This window comes from Marmota monax, unplaced genomic scaffold (genome assembly GCF_021218885.2).
Source record: "Marmota monax isolate L192 unplaced genomic scaffold, Marmota_monax_Labrador192_F-V1.1 WCK01_AAM20220418_F8-fsc00004, whole genome shotgun sequence".
Taxonomy (NCBI): Eukaryota; Metazoa; Chordata; class Mammalia; order Rodentia; family Sciuridae; genus Marmota; species Marmota monax.
In genome coordinates this window covers 12,093,906-12,114,337 of record NW_026692881.1, presented here as the reverse complement: position 1 = coordinate 12,114,337, position 20,432 = coordinate 12,093,906, and the positions used below count along the sequence as shown (strand labels likewise).

At 44.7% G+C, this 20,432-nt stretch overlaps 1 protein-coding gene across 50 annotated transcripts in view; it reads left to right on the top strand.

The window, feature by feature from the left end:
* The window catches only part of Sorbs1 (sorbin and SH3 domain containing 1), a 228,688-nt gene that overhangs the window by 194,389 nt on the left and 13,867 nt on the right, over nucleotides 1–20,432 (top strand). For 22 of the 50 annotated variants that reach the window (XM_058581127.1, XM_058581132.1, XM_058581130.1 and 19 more), the window contains 5 exons: nucleotides 1,481–1,648; nucleotides 5,875–5,921; nucleotides 9,356–9,470; nucleotides 9,634–9,759; nucleotides 11,242–11,436. In XM_058581127.1, coding sequence (XP_058437110.1) covers nucleotides 1,481–1,648; nucleotides 5,875–5,921; nucleotides 9,356–9,470; nucleotides 9,634–9,759; nucleotides 11,242–11,436 — 651 coding nt within the window. Of the gene's footprint in view, nucleotides 1–1,480; nucleotides 1,649–5,874; nucleotides 5,922–9,355; nucleotides 9,471–9,633; nucleotides 9,760–11,241; nucleotides 11,437–12,914; nucleotides 13,686–20,432 lie in introns of all 50 variants that reach the window. The other 28 variants (XM_058581107.1, XM_058581108.1, XM_058581110.1 and 25 more) reach the window with 3 other exon arrangements.

Genomic DNA, 20,432 nt, shown 5'->3' with positions numbered 1-20,432 from the left:
TACACCCATGTAATCCCAGCAACTAGGGAGGCTGAGATAGGAAGATTTCCAATTTGAGGCCAGCTTGGGCAACTTTGTGATTGATACCCTTTCTTCTTCTTCTTCTTCTTCTTCTTCTTCTTCTTTTTTTTTTTTTTTGGTACTGGGGATTGAACTCAGGGGTACTCGACCCCACAGAGCTACATCCCCAGCCCTATTTTGTATTTTATTTAGAGACAGGGTCTCACTGAGTTATTTAGCACCTCTCCGTTGCTGAGGCTGGCTTTGAACTCTCAATTCTCCTGCCTCAGCCTCCCAAGCTGCTGGGATTACAGGCATGTGTGACTACACCTGGCTATGATACTGTTTCTTAAATAAAAAAAAAATTAAAAAGAGCTAGGGACGTATCTCAGTGGTGGAACATTTCTGGGTTCAATCTCCAGGACTGAAAAACAAACAAAAAATAGAAAGAGATGACTATTTTCCTAGTATAGAAAAAAATTGTTTCTTTTAACCCCAGGTACCATTATTCTTAGCTTATTTTTAATATTCACAGTCTACATCATTCCCTTAAACTCAGCTTTATTTTAATCTAATGAAGAAATAGTTCTATAAGCATGTAACTGGGGGGCTGGGGCTGAGCTCTTGCCTAGCATGTGTGAGGCACTGGGTTCAAGTCTCAGAATCACATAAAAATAAAGGCAAGCTGTCCATCTACAACTACAAAAAAGAAAAAGTTAGACTTTTCTTAAAAGAAAAACTGGGGCTGTCAATCACATAGTCTTTGATACATATTCTAAGGGCTCCTAAAAATTGTGCCCTGGGAGGAGTGGGCTGGCTTAGAAGGGGTGCCATATTTTATGAACTGGGCAGTGCTACTCTGTGGAGAACATATAGGAGTAACCGAAAGAGGAAGCAACAGAATAACCTGGTTACAAGGTAGTGAAATCCTATGGCAGATTTAATAGGCCTAACGTGCACAGGAGTCATCAGCCAGCCCTGGTTCTGCCTTGGGAACTACTGTGGGATGTGCCCAAGTGAAGTGGTAAAAAAGCAACATTGTTTGATTGTTTTAAAAGGTCTTTAAAAATAGAAATAAACTGGGTCCTGGAGTGCACCCATGAACATCTAACTCCAAAGGATGGTGGGCCTGACTTTTCCTGATTGATGGCTGCCCAGCATCCTTGCAGTGCCCTGGATGTGCCCCCTGGGTCACCTGGCCTTTGCTGCCAGAAGGCAGGAGACTTGGCTGAGAGTGTGATCTTATGGAATTGATCCTCCCTGGATCCCAGCTCTCCCCAGGTTTCTCCTAGGCAGTGTGCTCTCCTTCCTGCTGAATGTGAAGGGTGGTTACTATGGGAACATAGTAGTTATAGCCATCTGACCCTTAAAGTCTCCTCATGGTTCATGCAACACCTTCTTCTTTAGTTGCTTTCGTTGGCAGTTTTCTAATGCCCTGGACCAGATGATTCACTGCCTATTTTATGCAATTTCATGGCAGAAACTTTTAGCGGACCAGAGACGACTTAAGCGCGAGCAAGAAGAGGCCGATATTGCAGCTCGACGCCACACGGGCGTCATCCCGACGCACCATCAGTTTATCACTAATGAGCGCTTTGGGGACCTCCTCAATATAGACGATACTGCAAAAAGGAAATCTGGGTCAGAGGTCTGTTTTGGTTGCCTCAAACTGCTGCTTGACCCAAAGCAATATTTGCCTCCCTTCAGCATTGCCCTATGTAGGTCAATTTAGTTCTCCAAACAGCATCTGTCATCCTGGCTTTCCTTAGCCTTGCTTTGGCTCTTGTGGCTGGTGAATGGACATGAGCCCCATTACATTCTGTGCTCTGTATGCTCAAGCATGCCTGGCTGTGGGACCGGGATCCACTGACGCACACCCCTAATGCATGCTTAGAGCCTCGGCTGCCTTCATAAGTCCAGTCCTCTCCATGCTGCATTGTATCATGATTCTGTGTTGCCTGTGTATATTGCTTAGAGACCGTGTACCTGAGGCCATGTGCATTGGTAGCTACGGTGTGAACAATTGCAAGAGTCTTCCTTAAAGAGATGGTTAATGCAACTTACATCACAAAAGTTAGCAATACTGTGCCATTTACAAAAGCCCCCCCCCCCCCATTTAGTAACATTACTATGAAAATCTCAGAGAACAATACTGCAGCTTGTGTGCAGATGTATTAATTGTATGGCTTGTTCAGTGGTGCTGAGGCACCTCACTGAAGACTTTTAAAATGTGAAGATTTTTGCAGTTAAGATAAACCCATGGAGAGTCAGAGAGCTCTCTGAGAGACATTTCATTTGTTCTCTTAATTTTGACATTTCTAAGATTACAAAAACTTAATATTATCATAGGAACAAAGAACAAAACTTTGAAGTGACTTTATCTGGGTCTTGGCCTCCTGCACCAAGGTCAATATGTTGGAATTCTTGTGCTGGCCAAATGCTGCCTCTTGCAAAAGAGATTATGCTGTGCCACTTAACCCTTAAGTAGCCCTGCTGAAGATAGTCTTGTTTGGGGGAAGCATTTGTGTCTGGGATTTGGGGTGGAGAGGTGGGGAATGGGATCCGCAATATGTAGTTTTATAATCTATCAGTATAGTAGATTAATATTAATGCTTTTATCTTTTCTGTCTTTTGAGTGACAGATGTTTGTCTTTTTTTTTTTAAGAAATTGAAGGCATCTGGTAATCAGATTTAAATAAGGAAAGCTGGGGAGGGGAAGGAGACTTTAAAGTGTGGAGAAAAAGAAAATGTTACTCAATTGCCTGGGAAGGGAAGTCCCTTAGCCCTGAGTCTTCTGGATCCCCCTTGGAATAGCCCTGTTCTGAAGGCTCTGGTGATGGGTTGACCCTCATGTGCAGGCCTTCCTGCCTGTGGATGAGGATGCAAATGGGAACATGCAAAGATACCCCTATGACAAATGTAAATGAAGTACAGCTCGGGTAGATGACCACAGACAGAGGCAGGCATTCTCCCTCAGGGGCCCCACCTCCCTACCAGAGCAATAGTGCTCAAGTTTGTGCATCAGAACCCCCTGGAAACTTGATAAAATACAGGATTCCTGGGCCTCATCTGCAGAGTTTCTGATTCTCGGGTGGGGTCCGAGAATTTGCAAGTTCTTAGGAAATATTGATGACGTCCATTTAGGAGCCACATTTTGAGAATCACCTCCTTGGAAGGTGACTGATAGACATGAGAAAGTAGAACCCAACGAGTCCCAGGCGTGGCGTGTTGTGTGGATGCACTTTGTTCTTACTCAGTAGATCTTGGGTGGGAGTAATTCTGTGTAAGAACCCTCGGGAGGCACGAACAGGACTTAGTCTGTGCTCCTGGGGAGCTGGGAGCGAAAGAGCCTCCCTCATACACAGTTATCTTTCCTGTAGTAAGTTACACAATGCTGTGAGAACCAGAGAGATTAAGATGGGTGTGGTCTCTGGAGCTATAGGAGAGTAAAGAGGAAGCCGCTGCTTTGTGTAGCCACCGGTGACTCCCATACACTTCTTAGGAATTCAATGGCATCAGCATTTCTCAACCTTAAGTAACATATGAATTCCCTTTAATGAAAAAAAAATGTCACCAGCCCTCATTAACCTAATCCAATTTACAAATTAAATTATAGACCACACACCTGTACAACTTTATTAATTTAATTGTTCCATGATATCATTTTGACAAAATTTATTTACCATTCAAACATGATTACATGCTGCTTTGGTATAATTTTTTCTAATGTTCTCACAGCTCTACAACTGGGTGACACAGGGACCTCCCCTTCCCCCACCTTTTTCTTCTGGAATCACTGAAATTTTTATCCTTACAGATTTGGTCATTGGGTCTTCTTGTCACCTTGTCATTTATCATTAATCCCATATCCATTCTTTTCTTATTCATGCACAGCTGTTAAATTATACTCTTTGGTTACCTGTAGGCACAAATATAGGCATTAAAATTGTGTAGCATTAACTTGATTATAAGGTGGCCTATAATAATGAATGTGTATAGATGGATAGAACATCCACATTCCTGTGGAGAATTCACCACCCTTAAGAAGATCTCTGCAAGGCCCTGCCTCAAGGTACATAAAATTATGGGCATATCAGTAAAGGATTAAAATCCTAAACTAAAGCCAGATGTGTTGGCTCATGCCTGTAATCCCAGCAGCTACAGAGGCTGAGGCAGGGGAATTGAGAGTTCAAAGCCAGCCTCAGCAAAAGCAAGGCTCTAAGCAACTCAGTGAGACCTGTCTCTAAATAAAATACAAAATAAGGCTGGGATGTGGCTCTAAGTTCAATCTTTGGTACCACTGGCCCCCCACCCAAAAAAAAAACAAAACCCAAAAACAAAAAACTAAGCTTGATGAAGCTTTTAAATGCCATTTTCTTGACAAGGCATGATGGCACACATCTATAATCCCAGCTAATTGAGGGGCAGAAGCAGGAGGTTTCAAATTCCAGACAAGCATAGGCAACTTTGCCAGACCCCGTCTCAAAATAAAAAATAAAAAGAGCCAAGAATATAATGGAGTGTTAGAGCACCCCTGTGTTCAATCCCTAGTGCTGCATAAATGCATACATACATACATACATACTATTTCTTTTCCCACCTACTGTTCCATATTTCTTTTTTTCCTTCTGCTCTTTTCATACCTTCTAATATTGAAGAGGACATGCACTTTCACTTTCATCACATTGCTCCCCTAGATCAGTAGGTCATGCCAATTGGCGAGTTTAGAGAAGTTAGAGCTACTCATGGCTGGGACACAGAATTGCACTGGAAGCCAGAAATAGCTTGTTTACATACATGATTTCTATTCCCCATCATCTTTTTTTTTTTTTAAAAAAGAAATAACTACTTTTAAAGATGAGGAAGAAAGATATACAAATAAGAATGATAATAAAGATGAAATTCTTGCTAGAATTGGAGCTGAAGAAATTACAGGCAGATACGGGGGCTTAGTAGAGATGTTGCAGATAGATTTGCCAGAATGAAACAGGAAGCGTGTAATAGAGATAAGAGCAGTTAGGTAAGAGTGGGGAGGAGTGACCCAAAGGCCTCAACCCATGTCAAGAATTGAGATGTGATCTGAGGGACAGTTTGAGAGCCAAAGCCAACATCAAAGCAAGAAAGTCATGGGGAAGAATTTGAGGAATGCTATTTGTGCTCCTGGGTGACAGTAGATTAGAGGGAAGGCAAGGTGAAGTCAAAGGAAGCTTTGTGCCAGTGGGAAGCAGAGGTCAGATCTGAGCAAGGGGGTTGTGGACCAAGGGCGGGCAGGCGTGACTTACTGACAAATTTGATGAGAAAGTGGAGAAGGGGCTGGGGGCTCACTTCCAGGCATGGTCCTCTGGGAGGAGAGCGCTACCCCAGCAGAAGCGGAAGTCTGCAGAGGGAGGATGAGCTCAGGGCTTGCTCTGGCTGGTTTTGGGATGATCTCACAGACCATGAGAAATATAGAGAGTTGAAGATGCCATAAGAAGTGAATCAGAGCTTCATCCCCTTGCAGATCATAATTTAAGTTAGGCAAATAGAAATATCCCCTGGAGTAAAAATGCAAAAAAGGAATGTCTTGAGATTTCTCGCTGACAATATTTTCCCTCCATAGCCACAATCAGCATGTTTTGGGGTCCAGTACTTAAGCTTTGGAGGCTTTTCAAACCATCTCTTCCCTAAATCTGACCCTCATGCAGGATACAGTGGACTCAGTGTTCATCTAGTGTTCTGCCAAGGTCAGACACAGGAATTTGGCTCACATTTCTATACCAGAATGAACTGGTTAGGCAAAAATTTTCTGCTTTGCTTTCTAGAAACATATGAAAATGCATCCTTTTTATTGCACGTGAATAATTATTTTAACATTCTATTGTTTCTTATGTTTAGATGAGACCTGCCAGAGCCAAATTTGACTTTAAAGCGCAGACACTAAAGTAAGTGCCACTGATTCTATTTATTTGTCTTCTTAGCTGCCTCTTGGAAACACAGAATTTGACTTATAGAATAGAGTTGGAGAAATGATTAACAATTATTTTTTTAAAATAGTAATTTACATGCCAGGCTCTGCGTAAAATACACTGCATGTGTTAACTCATTCACCCATATGAATGGGGACTAAACCCTGTGGATGGGTACTATTATCCCCACTGAATAAATGAGGAAGCCGAAGTCCTGTAAGGTGAAGGTAAGTGATAGAGTCAGGATTACAACCCAGGTGACCTGGCACCAGAGCTGGGCTCTGCACTGTGCTACCTGGCCTCTTCTTCTATAGGAGCTCTCTTTGTTTGATGAAGTGGTAGCTTGAGCTGACCCCAGCCCTACTATGGAAGGAACCAGAACCAGCCTCTAGGAGTCAAACTTTAGTAGTTTTACAATAACATCCCCCCAAAATAAAGGCCTATGGGGACCCATAGGAGACACATCTGAGTGTGCTCCTCAGAGTACTGGCCCCGTAAGATGTTTCTCAAAAGAAGGACCTGTTACAGAAATGAGTGAAGGCCCCACTGTGTGCTGGATTTAGACCTCTCCCCACCTGAGAAGATGCTTTTCTATTAGCATATTAATAACTAGAAATCTTTCAAGGAAGAAACTTAATTAAACTTATTTAGTCTAGTGCTTTCTAAATTTAGGAGAACAGGAAACTTTTCTGTTTTCCATGGAAAACCATTTGGGAAATGCTACCAAAGACTGGGTTCCAAAAGGAAACTTTCAACTTTATATTTGATTATAGATTGAAACAGGCCATGACTTTTCATTGGCAGCCAAAAATATCTTCCAGCAGCAACCCCTGCCCTGCCGATGAGAGGCCTCTCCCTGGTGATGAGAGGGAGAGGTCTCTTCTGTGGACGATAGTAAGCAGTGTGGAGGCTGCTCAGCGTGGTTCTGATCTCCTCCAACGCAAAACCAATGACCAGGCCACAGTCTCTTGTGCCTAAGCACGAGCCTGGTGTATTTTTCAGTTCTAAAGAACTGAAAAAATTTAGCCCATCCGCTGAAAGGCTGCTGTGTAATGTATTACAAAGATAATGGGTTTTGGGGTCAGGAAGTCCTGAGTTCAAATCCTGACTATGCCATTTACATCTCTGTGACTCTACATTTATCCATCCCTGCCACCCTTAGTTTCCTCCTCTGTAAAATGAGGATAAAAAGATGTCACAATGATACTTGTAAAACATTTTGCACAGTATAGCAGAAGTTAATACTCACACTGTACCCAACACACACACACACACACACACACAATATGAATACACTTTCCATTATGATTTTATATAAAAGTGGAATTTATTATGAAATATTCATAAATGCATATAGCATAATTTAAAACATTTTTTTCTTTAAGCAACCTATGAAATAGAAGAGGTGAGAAGGCTGAGATCCATGGAAATTGCCACCATTTAAAATATTGCCAATGCTGGAAAGCTGGCTCCCTTTTCCTGACTCAGTGTTTTTATCACATGCCACCTCCAAAAAATGTCGATAGGACTTAGGAAAAAAAAAAAAAAAGGATGAGCCAAGTCCATGGAAAGTCTTATTTTTTAAGCTCTCCAATCCCTTGGTTTTATCTTTCCCTATAATGTCTTATTCAAAAAAAGTGTGCCGAGGGAACACTGGATCAACAAAATTAACCAGATTTCTTTCCCCACTGGATTTCTCAGCACCTGTGCTGTGCTCATGTACGCAATGACATTCCAGACTGGTATCATGTTACTGTTTCCCAAACCTTCTTACCACCAGACCTGGCCACCTGGTTCTTTGAGAACTGGAGGAGTGATCCGTAGTTCAGGAAGAATGGCAGCCCCTGGATGCTTCGGTGTATCTTCTCTGGCCACAGCTACAGATCTCACCTTGGCCACCTCTCATACGAGCTGACCTCCTCCTTTGCTTAACAGTGGGGCCATTTCAGCCCTTACCTGCCTTCATAGCTGCAAGACACTCAGGGTAGCAGATTTCAGAGCTTGCACACCTCCAGCAGGGTGGATATGCTGAGGATCTTGTCGCATCTTGGTGCCTGCACTTGGGATTAAAAGGAGTGGGAATTCAAGATACCCTAAGGAGGGCTGGGGCAAAAATGTAGCCAGAGGCCTTCCTCCTCACAGAAGCAAATGCCCCAGACTCCCTTCACATGCCTCTTCAGGGTCAGGATCCTCTCTCCCCACTGCAAGACCCACAGAGGCTGCCTTGTGCTTTTATTCAGCACAGAGCCGACTTTGTGTAAAGTTTTCCCGATGTGCCTGTTGTTTAGCTCTCACTTACTGTGGGACTTCTGGGCACACTGCAAAACAGTCACACCCTTTCCATGTTACAGAGACCTTTCTTCCTGTTAGTTTGATGCACATGAAAAAAGATCTAGATTTTTTTTATTAATTCAAAGAATATCACATTACAATTTTTGTTATCCTCTTAAGTTTTCATTTTGTTCAGAATTTTACTTTTTGTCTCATTGTATTTAAAAAGAAGCCCTGGTTGGATGTGACTATCATTATCATAGAGTCAAGCAAAGGGATGGATATGGAAAAGTGGAAAATTGCATCAAGAGTGCTTGCAGTAAATCCACTTTTCTTTCCAAGATCTCTTTTCTCATGTTGAAAAGACAGGGAATGAACATTTAATGGATGTTAGCTTTAGAGCAGGCGCTGTGCATGGTGTTTCATTTGCAGTTTGTGTCTGCATTCTTCAACTCTGAGTGAGCCGTTATCATCAGATAAAGGAACAGTGACTCAGGAAGATTAAGTAGATCTTCTAGAGTCCCAAAGCTAGTAAATCATAGACAGGGATTTAAACCCAGATCTACCTAACTTCATAGCGTTTCTACGGTATGATAGAGAGATGGATGGTGAAACAAGTGGGTGGGTAGACGACTAAATGGATGAAATGATAGAAGGGTGTCAGTATGTGATAAATGAATTGAGGATGACTTAAAGCCACCCGGGCATGCCTTGCTAGGATGGAGAGGGCAGTGGAGGTGGCAGAGAGAGTCAGGAGGAGACACTTTTGGAATAATGGAATAAACATCAGTTAAGACTTCCGGCTGCATTGCAATGTGGTGCTGTCAGTATTCTAAACTTTTAGACAGCGCTCACAAAGAAATGCATGAAGAAAACCACAGCAAACTAATAAGGCCCCCCCGAGCACTTTCAAGTGCGAGTCAGTTTGAATGTTAACACGCATCCCCCACAAGACTGGAAAAACGCCCAGTGTGACATAATTTCCTGAATAGGGCATTTCTCACTTCCAAATATGGAGCCCCCTCTTCTGTAATGTGTCCCCTTTGGCTCTTCTTGAAGTCTCTTTTTGCTAACAAACTGAAGTGTCTTAATCTCGCACGTTTGAAACTCTGCTAAAATGACCTAACCTCTGTTGGCAGGGAGCTTCCTCTGCAGAAGGGAGACATTGTTTACATTTATAAGCAGATTGACCAGAACTGGTACGAAGGTGAACACCACGGCCGGGTGGGAATCTTCCCACGCACCTACATTGAGGTACAACAGCCCCTCTCTCGTCTTCCTAAGGAAAAGCCCAGTCGTGCGAATCACCATTTGCTTACAGTGTCCCTGTGTTTTGTCCCCTCCTCCTACTCTTGCTTCCCTTCTTCCTTCTCTTCCCCCCCCCCCCCTTTCTCTTTTGCCTCTTTTCCTTTCTCAGCTTCTTCCTCCTGCTGAGAAGGCTCAGCCCAAAAAGTTGACGCCTGTGCAGGTTCTGGAATATGGAGAAGCTATTGCCAAGTTTAACTTCAATGGTGATACACAAGTAGAAATGTCCTTCAGAAAGGTAAGCCATCCATCCCGGCCCACATGTTGAGACTGTCTTACATGGTTCCACCTAAGACAGGAATGTGACATTGTGACATTGCTGTGGTGTGCCAGTCGGTACCCTTAAGAGATGCATGCTGATCAAAAATGGCACTAAGGACAGAGAATTTTCTGAGATGAGGTATTTTTAAAATATACTCTAGTCGGGATTTAACTACATTGAGTTCACTAACAGTATTTCTAGAACTTTAGACTTTTTTTTTAATAAACTGTTTAACATCTAGTTGGCGCCTAATGCTGTGTTGAACACTATGTTGGTGATGAGATTTAGGATAAGTAAACAGGCCTAGTGGGGAAAAGAAGTCCACTGGTACCAGAAGGGTTTGAAAAGCTTTGAAGCCAAAATTCACAGGTTATCAGCTGTGCAGTTTGTTGCCTCATGGAACAAAGAAAAAGAAGAAGATAAATGGCCCTCTCTGGGAGTGGTTGTAAGAGGCTTAAATGAAACAACATTTGTGAAACCACCAGTGAGACATGTAGCATCTGGTCAGGGCTCAGTAAATAGGAGATGCCGTTAGTTGCCTTCAAGGAGCTCAACATGCTTATTATGAACATAATTATTCTGTGCAAAGAACTCTCTTTCCCAGAAATTGAAATACTCCTACATTTCAAAATTCTCTGATTGCTAAAGTTATTAAAGTTACAAATTTTCTTGGGGATATAGGGAACTGAGCAGATGGCTCATAAACAGATGAACTGTCTTATACAGTTAAAAACTTATACAGGAAAAACTCTGGAAGCAACTTATTTGCCCATAATAGGGGGTCAGTAATTAAATTGTTTTATGTATACAAAAGAAGACCCTGAATTGGTCCATTAGGGTGTGCAACACTATTAAAAATATAGAATTATGTTTCTTTAGAAACAAGGAAGTTCACTGTGTATAGTTAAGTATAAAAAACGCAAATAGAAAAAGGGAAATACAGAGAAAATTCGATTTTCATGGAAAAAAAATATGGACAAGTCTACTTCACATGCATAGAGTTAAATCTGGAAAATCATATAAAACAAAATATTAACAATAGTTACTCCCCAACTTCTGATATAATGGGTGATGATTGTTTTCTTCTTGGTATTTATTTGTGTGATAATTTTTCTGCAATAATACATGGAAAATAAATTTATAAAAAGGGAGAGAAAAATCGAGTCCCTGTTCATCTTGCTTCAAATGAGTCAAAAACACCATGTTTGCCTTCCAGCTTGGGGGCATGAATCTGATCTCCTTTTACTTCGGTAAAGACTTGAGGATCTAGTTTAACTTCCTAGCATTCAAGTAGCTCCACTGCTGGGGCATCCCTAGCCAGTGATGTTAACTCCATCAGATCCAGCAGGGGCCATTTCTCCTGAGCAAACGATGTGCTAAATGAAGCAGGACAGTACAGGCAGGGGCCTCAGATGTGGTGAGGCGTGACTAGGACCCTCATCTTTCTGTGTCTTGTAGGGTGAGAGGATCACACTGCTTCGACAAGTGGATGAGAACTGGTATGAAGGGAGGATTCCAGGGACATCCCGACAAGGCATCTTTCCCATTACCTACGTGGATGTGATCAAACGGCCGCTGGTGAAAAACCCTGTGGATTACATCGACCTGCCTTACTCCTCCTCCCCAAGTCGCAGTGCCACTGCGAGCCCGCAGGTATCTACTCTTCTCGTCACTGGGTTTCCTTCTCAACACATGTTTCTATGCTCTACAGTGCCAATGGCACATGGCCCCTGCAGGAGGGCTCTCAGGCACTGTGATTATGAACTGTCTGCGACAATGTAGACTGTAGAATGGAGTTTGGTTTTGTGCATATAAGTGGCATTTCCCCAGCACGTGGTAGGAGAAATATAATCTCAGGGGAAAAGGAAGGGCTAAAGATAATTCTGTGGGGATAAGGTGAGTAGGGAAAATGAGAGACTTTATCAGTTGGTCTATCCTGGTTGAAGCTGGTGGTATGGAAACCATAACTGGTAGATCATTAATCCCGTGGCCTGGGGTGGTTCTCTCAGTTATCCTGTCAGTCAGTATTGGCTTGCAGAAGACAAAGTTTGAGAGAGGCAAAGTTTGTCTCATCCCCAGACATGTAAACCAGATCTGCAGTAATGCAAGAATTCACTGGCACCAGGTTGGAAAAGGAACTTACAGGTTGTTGGTCTACACCGGCCTGGGAGGAAGTAAGATGGGCATAGTAAGATGTTTGCTGTTCTGAACACTAATTATGAACATACTTGTTTAACAGTATGAGGTATTCCAAACCCATGTCCTCTTTCCAAAGCAAGAAAAAAAAATCATAACTTTGAGTTCAAGAGAGGCATGTGGAGTGACATCCTGTGGAACAAACTGACCATACCTGTGTAAGTTATAGGGACGATGGCCGGAGGACTGGGGGACCCGGCTGATGCTACAATGGTGCCTCTTTTTCCTCTAGCCCTCCAAACATTTCCTCCTCTGTCACTTACTTGTCACTGGCCCCAGCTGAGGGCTTATGGTACAAGGCATCAGATGGGCTGCCTGCACAGTGAGATGCGCATCCTGCCATCTCCTATGGGACAGTGTGAGACTGAAGCAGAGTGTTCTGCTCTGTGAGAATGTGGAGAACTCAGTCGGGTTTTTCACTTGACTGTAGTCAAAAGTGACCATAAAACAAAATGACCCCACTACCCATGCTCCTTTCAGAAAGACTCTGCTGAGCCCCCTAGGGAGAAGAAAAACCCAAGGAAGAGCCAGGACAGGGGTGGGCCACCTTTTCCCACAGTTCTGGGTCAGAGCTCTGGTTGCAGATGACGGGGTGGCTGGGATGGGGTAGCTTCCAGTGTGTGTGTTTTAATCCAGTTCTGCAGAGCAGGCTGGTGCCACCCGAAACTGTCTGATGGGAACCTCTCCCGTCTCTGCCACTTGCCTCTCCCTTCCACCCCACCTACACACAGCTCTGCACACTCACATCCTGCACCCCAGTTTCTCTCAAATCTCACCAGGTGATTTCCTTTTGGGGCACCAGAGTGTCCTGCTCATCCTCTCCATTTCATTCCTCTTTATGTACCTAGTGATTATTTTCCTCCATTCTCTTTATGCTGACATTTGTACCTTTTGCTTCTTTCTTTTGTTTTCTTCTCTCTCCTTTTCTTTTCAAGTATCCCAGTCACAGCAAGCTCATCATGCCAGCCCCCTCATCTCTGCCCCACACCCGCCGGGCCCTATCCCCTGAGATGCACGCCATCACCTCTGAGTGGATCTCGCTGACTGTAGGGGTCCCGAGCAGGCGGTCTCTGGCCCTGACCCCACCCTTGCCTCCTCTGCCAGAGGCTTCTATCTATGACACAGACCACCTCGCCTTGTCGGTGAGGGCCCGTCCCTCCCTGCCTCTCAGCCTCCCTCAGTCAAGTTGGCTGGATCGCTCCACTCCACACTCAGTGGGCCCCCCTCTGGCCCTGCCTCCTCCCAACAAAGCCTACTCGCTGGTCGCCAGTGCCCAGGCCCCCCTTCACATCAATGGAGATGGTGGTATCTACATGTCACCATCAGGCATCCGCCAAGATAGCTTCTCCCAGCCACTGCTTGGGAGCTCTGATAGGGTCATCTCGGAGCTTAGCGGTGCCTTTAGCAGCCAGAGCAAGAGGCAGCCCTGGAGAGAAGAGAACGGACAATATGAAAGGAGAGCAGAGAGCCAGGCAGGTGAGAGATGCCCTGGTGGACCCAAGATCTCTAAGAAGAGCTGCTTGAAACCTTCAGATGTGGTCAGGTGCCTGAGTACTGAACAGAGACTCTCAGATCTCAACACCCCTGAGGAGAGCCGGCCCAGCAAGCCTCTGGGTAGCCCTTTTCCAGGAAGGGAGGCTGGGCAGACAGAGCTGCGTAGAGGTGGCGAGGCTGAGAGGAAAGCTGCTCAGAGTGGTCTGAGCCAGGTAGGCCTGCAGCATGATGGGGGTGCCCTTGGCATCTTGCTTGGCAGGGTGGGCTGCACATCTCACCCTTGGCCCATCGACTAAGGCCAAGTAGATGTCTGTGAGACCCATTTGCTTGCCTTAGGAGCAAAGAGATGGCCAAGGGAATACAGGTGACACCAGTCATGGTGTCAGGGCTGGGAACCGTTGGAGGGAAAGGTCAGGTGGTACTCTGGCCTCTTGAGGTGATTCAGAAGTACCCTCGCATAGGGCACCCATTGGCCTGGTATGAAAGCCTGTAAGAAGGAGGGCCTTCCTCAGGTCTCATTCGTTCTTTGGAGCTTGTCCTTGGTTTGCTCTGACTAACAGCTGAGAACACCAGGCTTCGGTGTGGTATGTTGCGGTTTGGTTTTTGTGAGCTGCACTTTGTTTCCATAACCCGTGGTGCGCTGCTAGTGCTCGGTTTTGTCGGGTCTCCGTCCTGTCTTGTGTTTGTGTGAGAGTACACGGCCTTGTTCACAAGAACAAAGGCATTTTGGTTCTGGGGAGGAGCATGCAGGGCCCCCTTGCTGGGCTTGGGGTCACTGAGGGGACATACAAGGTTCTTTAGTAACTTTCTCATTATCTCTCTGAGTCAACTACAAGGATTTCAGAGTTTAGACACCAAAGTGGCCTTAGGATGTTTTGAGGGCTGACAATTTCTTGATGGGAAATGAACTTGGCAACCAGACTGATTACAATTCTAATTTTGGCTATGTCATTTCCTACCCAGGAAGTCAAAGACCTTGGGCAACTTCTCCAAAGTAGCCATGTTTGAGTACCAGCTCCCTGTTACCATGTAATGATAGGAATCACTTACCCTCTCAGAGACTCAGTTTCCTCCTTTGTAAAAGGAAGGTAACACCTACCTCATAGAGTGGTTGAGAAGATTCCTTGAAATAATGCATGTGAGTGCTAAGCACAAAGCCTGGGAACATGGCTGTCACTTTGTCAAGGGAAGCTGTAGAGTTACCATCTTGGAGGATCTATAACTGCTTCTAGAACTGAGAACATTCTAGAACCTCTTTAGAACTGGATGGCTTCCTGAAGATGTAAGTCACTTATATAGATATCTGTTGTATGCGATGCCCATAGTAAACTGCTCAACCCTCAGACCTGCATCTCAGTTTCCCTTTGAAGTTTTGTCGAGAGCATTAATTCAAGGCCTGCTGGTGCCAGCTTCTAGGAAGGGTCCAGATGTCATTAATCCCTGCTCTTGAGGAGCCTGTGTTCAGTGAGACTCGTGGGCACAGCCAGGTTAACAGGACAGTAGCAGGAGCACAGATACCTGAGATATACTAGGCCAGACCTGGCCTGATGCGTGTGTGCCCACAGGCCTGGATGTGGGGGGAGTGGGAATCACTGAGGGAAAGCACATAGTTTATCAGAATCAGCTTAGCCTCTTGCTATCAAGCCACTTACTTACCTGCCATTCCCAAAGCTACACTTTTCCCATGTGCAAAAGCAGGAATGGAAACAGTCCCTCTGTGGTAGTATGAAGTGGTGAATGTAACTTGGATGCTTGGCAGGTGCTAAAGGCTCCCACTGCCTTTGCCATATATGGTTTCCCCATCCCCCAGTGTGGGAATGTGGGATAAAAAACAGTACCTAGCAGAGGTTTGTCCTGATCCTAAATGTCTTAGACACAGGAGCAACATGCATGTTGATCTAAGGTGCCTGGACGCTCCTGTCATCAGCACTGAGTCATCATGACGGCCCAATTCCAGGATGCAGTGTGTACAGGAAGTGCGCACAGTGCCGGAGCTCCGGTGAGGTTCGGGGTATACACTTCCTGCTTCCTAATGGACAGGAGTGGAGATTATGCTGATGGAGAGCCAGGCTTGTTAAAAATTGGTTTTCTTTCCCTGGTGGTCCTTCAGACCCCAAGAGTACCACTTCCTCTCACCTTCCTCCTGTTCTCCTGGCACAGCCCCTCTCTGTGGGTGCCTGAGTATAGGCCCTGGGCTTGCACTCTGTGGAAAGAGCAGCTGCCCACACACACCTCTCTCTCTCAGCTGCTCTCACCTTCTGTCCTGTGGCAACCCTGGAAATGGGGTCCTTCACAAGGGACTCCTGCCCCTTGGACTGTATTTGTGTGACAGACAAGCTAAAGATGGAAAAGGCTTACCTGACAACTGTTCCCATGAGGATGATGTGACCTCAGGCCGTGTCACTTGTTTGGATAAATGCATTCCAGACCAGGTTGTGAGTCAAGAAAATTGCTAGCCACTATTCACCTTGCTAAACCACAAGTTCCGTTCTATTCTAAATATTGGGGACCTAGGTTGAGTATCTGACTAATAAATCAAGAAAAATTTGCCTGAGAGACTTAAAGGAAAAGATAGTCTGAAATATCATCATATTTGCTCTTTATTTCGAGCTTCTAGTGTGTTCCAGGCACTGTGCTAAGTGCTTCCAGAGATTGAGAGGGATGAACATCATCAGGGCTTTCCCATTACTCTCAGAGAAGTCCCTCCTCCTTCCTGGCCTCAGAAGGCTCCCTGTGATCTGGCCATTGAGATGACAAGCCTCATCTTTCTAAGCCTCCAGCCTGTTTGCCTAGATCCTTCCCACCTATCCTTCATGTTTCATTTAGATGTGATTTCTTCCTGGAAGCTGTCCCTGATGACCTCCCCCAACACCTGCACGGCTGGTCCCAGGGCTCTGACTTTGTACTGCCCCAGCCCCTGCACTGACCCAGCCCCTGCACTGACCTATGTGAGCACTCTTCAACTCTTATACTTGCCCCTTTGTTTGTTTGTGTCCCTATACAGTATTAAAGCCCAAAAGTCAGGGACTGTGGCCCCTGATATCTAGAAGGTGCTCAGTAAATATCTCTTGATTGAAAGAAAAGACAAAACTTGGCGGACCACAACTAAAAGAGTTTATGATGTGGCCTCAAAGAGTAAGATCTGTGCACAGATAATTATAATGTGAACAAGAAAGAGAGTCCCAGATAGTATACTCTGAAAAATCAAGATGGAGAGAGATTTTAAGCAGCAGGAGGGGCAAGAGGGTTGTCTGGAAAGACTTTATGAGAAAAAGAACATTTGATCTGATCCTAGAGAGTAGGCAGTTTCCCCATAGGTACAGAACAAGGGTGTCATCCAAGGCAAATGCCTGAGCAAAGGCCCAGACATAGGAATGAAAAGTTGTACGTGGAGAGTGTGTGTTCCTGGTGTAGGGAAGTATAGGGGCCATCTGGGAGAGAGCCTGGGACCAGAGCTTTGAGGGCACCTCTGATGTTCACCAGCAGCACCTCCCCACAGTGCATGCTCGAGTCATCTTCCTTGTGGTCCTGGGGAACTTTGCCACACAGTTACTGCTGTGCTGCTCACCCCAACGCTGCAGATTCATAAACTCTTCCAGTAAGATGGTTTGACTTCACTCCTTACTGTTTCACACTGGGCTGGCTGCTCATGTTTTCAGGACAGCAGAAGCTGGTAAATGAAGTGCAAGGGTCTCTAAGATGGGTTGGGAAGAGCACTGGATTGAAAATCAGGGTCACTCCAGCTCTGCCATTAGCCTGCTGAGTGTCTTTGAATGAGTCATTTCTCTTCCTGGCAATTTCCTTGTTCATAAACAAAAGATTCAGATGAGAGAACTGAAGTTCCTTTTGGCTTTGCTATTTTGTGACTAGGTGAAAATTCTATATGAATTTCAATTGAAATGAGAAAAGAACACATACAAAATTCCAAGTTAGGGGTTTATTATAAACCTGCAGACTTTCAGGAAGAGAGAGTACTGTAGTTTTGTTTGGTATTGGGGATTGAACCTAGGGGTACTTTACCACTGAGTTATATCCCCAGCCCTTTTAATTAATTTATTTATTTTTTGAGAAACAGAGTCTCAGTAAGTTTTTGAGGGACTTGCTAAATTGCTGAGGCTTACTATCCTCCTGTCTTCAGCCTCCTGTGTGGTTGAAATTATAGGTAAAGCAACTTAGTTAATTGGATAAAAACAAAACAAACAAACCAAAAAATCAAACAACACATATACAATACCCAGGAGTTCAGAATCATCAACCAAGTTCTTGGATTTTGTTGGCCAATAATTTTGGCCAACAGGGTTTAGAACCATCAGTCAAGAAAGTAAAGGGGAAGATCATCTTGGAAGACTCCATTACAAGCATATCAAATATTTACCAAGGTTCCCCACAACAGAAGCACCATTGCTGACAAATAGCTAGCCTTGGTTTTTGAGAGTTTCTGCAGTTCGTAAGCAAGCCTCATAGGAATTCTGAGTTGAAAAAAAAAATCTTTGAAGATCATCTGTCTCAGTGATTTGTAATTTTTTCTGCATCTTAGAACCTCTGAGTATTCCAGGCCAGTGTAGTGGGGAGGAGGCTGGCACACACAGTTCTGTGGAAAGTTCCTAGGGGCTCCCACCTGAGCCCACCTGGGAACGCCCAACTTGTCCATGGACCACCAGGTTAAGAGCTCCCAATCCATTCAACATTCACAATGAGATGAGAAAACAGAGGCCTGAGTTACAAAAGTTTTTGTTATAAAATTGATTCCTAAAGGGAAAGAAGCCAATCAAACAATAAAATCTGAGGGCATGAAGTATAAAATGAAAATTTTTAGGAATGCTCGTGTCCTCAAAGCTTCTGTTTGAGACATGCAAGAGCAGACTATTGCACCAACCTAGGGAAAGGAGAGGAGGGAAGCCATTCAGCTGAAGACCAAAAGAGGTCTTTGGTGACTTCAGAGGGAGCATCCCTCAGGATGTGGAAGCGAGCTTAGTTTCCAGAAAGATATGAACAAAGACAAAGGCCTGCTTGGAGAATTGAGGGGAAACTTGTGATGCATCCTACAAGAACATAAAGGAAATTAGAAATGTTAAGATGCTCAAAAGTGGGAGGCATTTTCCTTTGACTCACTCAGAAGGGAAATCTCTAAACAAACCAGAGTGTGAAGAGCTTGTGGGATGGGGAGAGGCCCTGGCTACAGTTCTTACAAAACATCAGCAGGTGTTCTGCCAGCATTCAAGGGTGGGGAACCAAGATCTGAAATTGCAGCTCCATCCCTCAAACTGTTAGAAGAAACCCAAGTGCTGCTGTCCAGTACTGGACCAGTCAGGGTCCATCAGCACAACTCTCCATCTGTCCTGAAACCGCCCTCTGGCAGAGCACCCTGGAAGATCAAGGTTTAGAGGAACACATGAAATTTTGAGTCAGATAAAAGGGTGTTAGAAGCCTGGTTCTTCAAATTTCCAACCTGATCTGTCAGCTATTTGTTTTCTCATTTGTGAAACATAAATATTGACGATTTCTCAAGTCGCTCTGAGAATTCTGAGACATAACGGAGATAAAAGCATCTGGCACAGCCCCTGTGGTGTGATGCTGAGGAAGCAAGGAAAGGAGACCCAAGGTGTTTACTTTAACCTCCTTATCCCACCCCTGCGGGAGGAGGAAGAGGGGAAAGAGAGAAAGTGGAAGATGGGCGACTCATTTTACTCTGGGATACATAAATTAAGAATTCGGAAAACTGAGAATTTGCACTCCACATATTAGTGCTTCTCCTAATTCTCTCCCATGTTGAGGAAAGGCATAAGGGAAGCTTTTAGGTTCTTCATACTTTCGGGCTGGGAGGTACTTAGAATTGAACCTAGGGGGACTTTACCACTGAGCCACATCTCCAGGCGCCACCCCCCGCCCACTTTTCTTTTTTTTTAAATTTTGATATAGAGTCTCACTAAGTTGCCCAGGCTGGCCTTGAACTTAGACTTATCCTGCCTCAGTCTCGCACATGTGCCACTGTGCTCTGCTTGGGTTCTGCCCACTTTAACACACAGCCGCCATTACTGCCCTATTTTATAACAGAAATTGGAGACTAACTTCTACGAGGAGAACAGTGAGCATTGGCTGAGCATTCAAGTTTGGTGTTGTAATCAGATTCAAGTTACAACAAAGTTAATGTGTTGTCCCTGGAGTGATCTACAAGGAGGTTAAATGTAGATATTTAAGCAGGTGAGGGCTTAACCAACAGTTTAAACAGCTCTTGGTTAATAATCTTATAGTTAAGGTGTAATTTTTTCCTCAGTCAACTCAATAGGAGAATTCGGTGGAGTCACAGGCTGTTTTGAGGCCACTTTGGAGGTTTCCTGGAACCTAGGAGCTGAGTCATTCATGTCTTCCCACCCGGCTGGCAGAGTATGCCCATGTTCCAGGAACTGCAAAATTTCTATCACTATCCCTGGGCAACCCCTCAGAAGTGAGCTCTGCATCCCTATCAGGAGGCTGTGATCAGAAGCCCTCCTCCATCTAGTCTTCTAGGCAGTGAGTGGAGGGATGCCTCCCTTAAGCCAAGCCAGCCCTACTCATCCTGGTTATTAATTCAGAGGCTGTTAAGAGCCAAAAAGACATCTATGTGAATTATGCCCAACCCTCTTGTTTATTTCAGAACTTGGAAGTCCAAAGAAGTTAAGCATTTTGCTCAAAAGCTAGCTAGTTGGTGTCAGAGACTAGTATGGAAGCCAGATTTTCTCATGGTCCCACGGGGAGGCCAGTGTAGGTCATGAGAAAGATGGGTGCAGTTTGAGAAGGCAGGGGCATCTCTGAAAGATGTTAGGAGAGCTGCAGAGACCCGTGGTATTTCTGGAAAGGATCTGGGGCCATGGAGAGAGTGAGTGTCTATCCCGTCCACATCTCAGGCCTTCCTGCTGCTCTTTAGTCTCTGTGTAATTTATTTTGAGCTTCAAGGCTTTGGCACCCACTCAAAGCTGGAA